Source organism: Syzygium oleosum, unplaced genomic scaffold (genome assembly GCF_021117445.2).
Source record: "Syzygium oleosum isolate NSW1041296 unplaced genomic scaffold, Sole_v2.1 Sole_v2.09, whole genome shotgun sequence".
NCBI lineage: Eukaryota > Viridiplantae > Streptophyta > Magnoliopsida > Myrtales > Myrtaceae > Syzygium > Syzygium oleosum.
The window spans coordinates 2,042,560-2,046,558 of record NW_026607493.1 but is presented as its reverse complement, the minus strand read 5'-3'; the positions used below and the strand labels follow the sequence as shown (position 1 = coordinate 2,046,558).

The window sequence follows — 3,999 nt, the reverse complement described above, 5'->3', positions numbered from 1 at the left end:
ATAAGCCAGCTTTGCAAGTGGAGAAATCATATAATTTTTTTAAAAGCTCTATCACAAGCTGTTTTCAAGTTGACAATATTGCTTCCCAAAATGTGATGATTACAAGTACAAATTTCTACTTAGTCTAAACTTACAAAATTGATTTGAGCATGGAGTATATTCCTTGGCGAAGTTCAAAGGATGTTGTTTGACCCTTAAAGTGCGAGCATTATTTAGGTCAAACGAACTTGATATACTTGGAATGGATCCCTTATGATGTTTTTCCGCACTTTTTTTTTTTCCAATTCTTCCTCTATCAGGGAAATCGGAAAGCTTTCTTATCAACACTGAACTTGAAAGCTCTAAATTAGTAAACTAATATCTATAAGAAGATTAAATAACTAAAGAACCTAGTGAAAGTTCAATTAAAGAATGGATATCCGACACAGGATGCCCATCAAAATTCAACAAATTACGAAGTACCTGGGGCAATATATCCGATGGTGCCAGCAATATTAGTCCAATTTGACGAATCTAGCCTCAATAGCCTTGCGGTGCCAAAATCAGAAACATGAGCCTCATTATCGCGATCCAATAGAATGTTATTACTGGTCAAGTCTCGATGAATCAATGGAGGTGAACATTCATAATGCATATAGGACAATGCATCCGCAACTCCTCAGACGACATTTACCCTCTTGTTCCATTGAAATTCTTTTGCTCTTTCATCCTCGTTTAAAGTTGTTCTCAAGTTTCCTCTTTCCATGTACTCATACACCAAAAAACAGCGTTGGACATGAGAGCAGAATCCATAAAATTTCACGATGTTGTGATGGCGTAAGTTTGTTAAGGCTTCAATTTCCCTTTCAAATGGTATCAAATCAACAATCTCACTATCGTCTTCGGATGAAGAGATTTGCTTCTCAGCAATCGTTTGACCTTCTAATATCTCGACTTTATAAACGATTCCATGTGCTCCTTCACCCACATAGTACTTGGAGTCAAATCCTTCCGTGGCCTCGATGATTCGATCGTAGAAACCTTTGCCATCATAACTCAAAATACGGAAAAATCCAAATCATTTGCCTGTTCATTGTTGTCTCTCTTGATAATCCTTCTTCGACGATGATTGACGATTATAAGAATGATCACGGTGCAAGAGAAAAGGAGAAACCCCAAGAACGAGAGAATGAGGATTACTGTGATTCTAGCTCCAACATATCGATTGCGTTTCTTACTCTCAGTAGAATTGCATTTGGGTAGGCTAACGACATTTCCACAGAGCCCTTTGTTATGTTGAATTGCCTCAAATGGAGCCTCATTGAAAGCTTTGATATTTGGGAGAGGACCTTCCAGGTTATTGTAGGATAAATCGATGGAAGTTAAGGCTGACATATCACCAAAAGTATGTGGAATAGAACCGGAAAGGCCATTGTGGGAGATATTTAGAAGTTGCAGCATTCTCAACTGTCCAAGTACTTCCGGTGTGTTTCCAATCAACAAATTATGACTCAAGTCAAGAACCTCAAGGAACTGTGCGTTGCCTATCTCAAGAGAAATGCTTCTCCAAAATTTGTTTCTGCTCAAGTTCAAGCTCAACAAGCTTTTGCATGAGCCTAGCTGCACCGGTATCAATCCGCTCAAATTATTTGATGCCAAGTTCAGATATGCCAGATGGGATAAAAGTCCAATCTCAATCGGGACCTTTCCCATAATCGAGTTGTGGCTTAAATCGAGTTTAAACAGCATCGGCAGGCTTCCCAATTCTCTTGGAATCTCTCCGCTTAAATTATTTGAAGAAAGGTTGAGTTCTTGTAACTGAGCCATCCTTCCAAACATTACGGGTATCTTGCCAGAAATGTTGTTATTTGACATCCTTAAGGTCATCAAATTACGACAACTCTCCCACTTCCATGAAAGTTCTCCGTTCAAATGGTTGTGGCTTAAGTCAATAAAATTTAGATTTGGATATATTCCAAAAGCTTCTGTTATGTTTCCAGTAAGTTGGTTTCCATCTAGCCTCAATCTTCTTAATGTGCTCCAGTTCTCTAAGCTTGTTGGGATGGGACCCGTGAAATGATTGTTGTTGATAGAGGAATATTGCAATGATCTCCCAAGGCATATATCTCCTGGCAATTCCCCCTCTAGTTCATTATGATATAGATGAAAAGATGTCCAGCGTGTTAACTTATTAAGTTCAGAAGGCAAGGAACCAAAGAATTTGTTGTAACCAAGGTCAAGAGCAGATAAACTTGTCAAGTTTCCGATGGAACTAGGAATTAAGCCAGTGAGATTGTTGAATAATAGGACAAGATGAATAAGAGAAGTGAGCCTCCCAATATCTGAAGGTATGGGTCCCGAAAGTCCATTTTGGGAAAGGTAAAGAAAAGATAAACTCGTGAAGTTTCCGATGGAAGGAGGAATTGAGCCGACGAGATTGTCGGATGATAGGTCAAGGTTGGTAAGTGAAGTGAGCCTCCCAATTTTTGAAGGTATGGGTCTCGAAAGTCCATTTTGGGAAAGGTGAAGAAGAGATAAACTCGTCAAGTTTCCGATGGAACGAGGAAGTGAGCCGATGAGATTGTTGAACCCTAGAACAAGGTTGGTAAGAGAAGTGAGCCTCCCAAATTTTGAAGGTATGGATCCCGAAAATCCATTTCGGGAAAGTTAAAGAAAAGATAATCTCGTCAAGTTTCCGATGGAATGAGGAAGTGAGCCAGTGAGATTGTTGGACGATAGGTCAAGGTTGGTAAGAGAAGTGAGCCACCCAATATCTAAAGGTATAGGTCCCGAAAATCCATTGTGGGAAAGGTAAAGAAGAGATAAACTCGTCAAGTTTATGATGGAACGAGGAAGTGAGCTGGCGAGATTGTTGAACGATAGGGAAAGTCTAATCAGAGAAGTGAGCCCCCCGATTTCCGAAGGTATAAGTCCCGAAAGTCTATTCTGCCATATGTAAAGAATTTCCAAATTCCTCAAGCCACTTATCTCTGTCGGAATGGAACCGGAAATGCTATTTGCACATAGGTACAAAGAATGAAGACTCTCCAGCATACCTATACTTGGAGGAATTGCCCCAGACAGTTCATTGAAGCAAAGATCAAGAGAGTTGAGTTTGGAAAGGTTACCTATACTCGAGGGAATGGAAACATAGATTGAGTTGTTGGCGAATTTAAAGCTAACCACACTGGTTAAGCACAAGAAGTCAAGGCCATCTAGAGTTCCTCTCAAATCGAGATTGAAAATATTTAGATGGGTGATGGCTCCAAAACCGTCACAAGTGACACCGGTAAAGCCGCAAGCATTGTCACCGTGCCATGAAGAGAGGAGAGATTGGCTATGGTTGTCGAGAGTAGATTTCCAATTCAGGAGAGCCTCTGCTTCATCTTTATTCCCGGTCGCGTTGATAGTGGGAAAAGAAGTGGAGGAAGCAAAAGTGCCTGCTCCATGAGATGAAGTGGTGTCGACCAAGAAGAGTAAGAAGAAGAAGACAACACGTAAAGGAGACATGATGGACAGCAATAAGGAAGAAGCCATGATTTGGGAGGTGGAGATGGTTCAGGTCTACACATATTGATAACAAGATGCGTGACATATTTATAGATGGAACATCAATTGCGGAGTCCTATGCCTTTTACAGCTAGTCAGCTTTTCCCGCAAATGGGGCCTTTCTTGAACAATTTTTTTAAAATTTTCTTTTTTTGTGATTGATGATATATATCAAAGATAATGTCTTTTCCTTTCCAAACAGTTTAGCTTGCGCCATTTAGGTATAATAAGTAAATAATACCGATCGATGAGACTCAATTGCGGTCTATCCCTGCAATTCTACCCGCACCGCACCAGAGATTCTCCACCGAAGCTAGCTCTCGACACCTTCAGTCACGTTCGCCACGTCCCAAGCCACTCGCAAAGTCCCCTTGCCCCCGACTCAGGATGGTGCTGATTGACTTGCCGGAGTTAGAGTCCCTGACGAAGGTGGTGGCTCGAACCGGTGTTCCTGACCGAATTGATGTCTCA

The 3,999-nt window shown here is 40.9% G+C and overlaps 1 protein-coding gene across 1 annotated transcript; it reads right to left on the bottom strand.

Annotated features, from left to right (window-relative positions):
- Positions 1-658: 658 nt before the first annotated feature.
- Positions 659-3,516, bottom strand: LOC130138918 (MDIS1-interacting receptor like kinase 2-like). The gene is made up of 3 exons (XM_056314506.1): positions 3,036-3,516; positions 1,218-2,570; positions 659-1,020 (listed from the first exon to the last, which is right to left on the bottom strand). Exons 1-3 carry the CDS (start codon positions 3,514-3,516, stop codon positions 659-661), a joined length of 2,196 nt encoding a protein of 731 aa, XP_056170481.1.
- Positions 3,517-3,999: the final 483 nt, after the last annotated feature.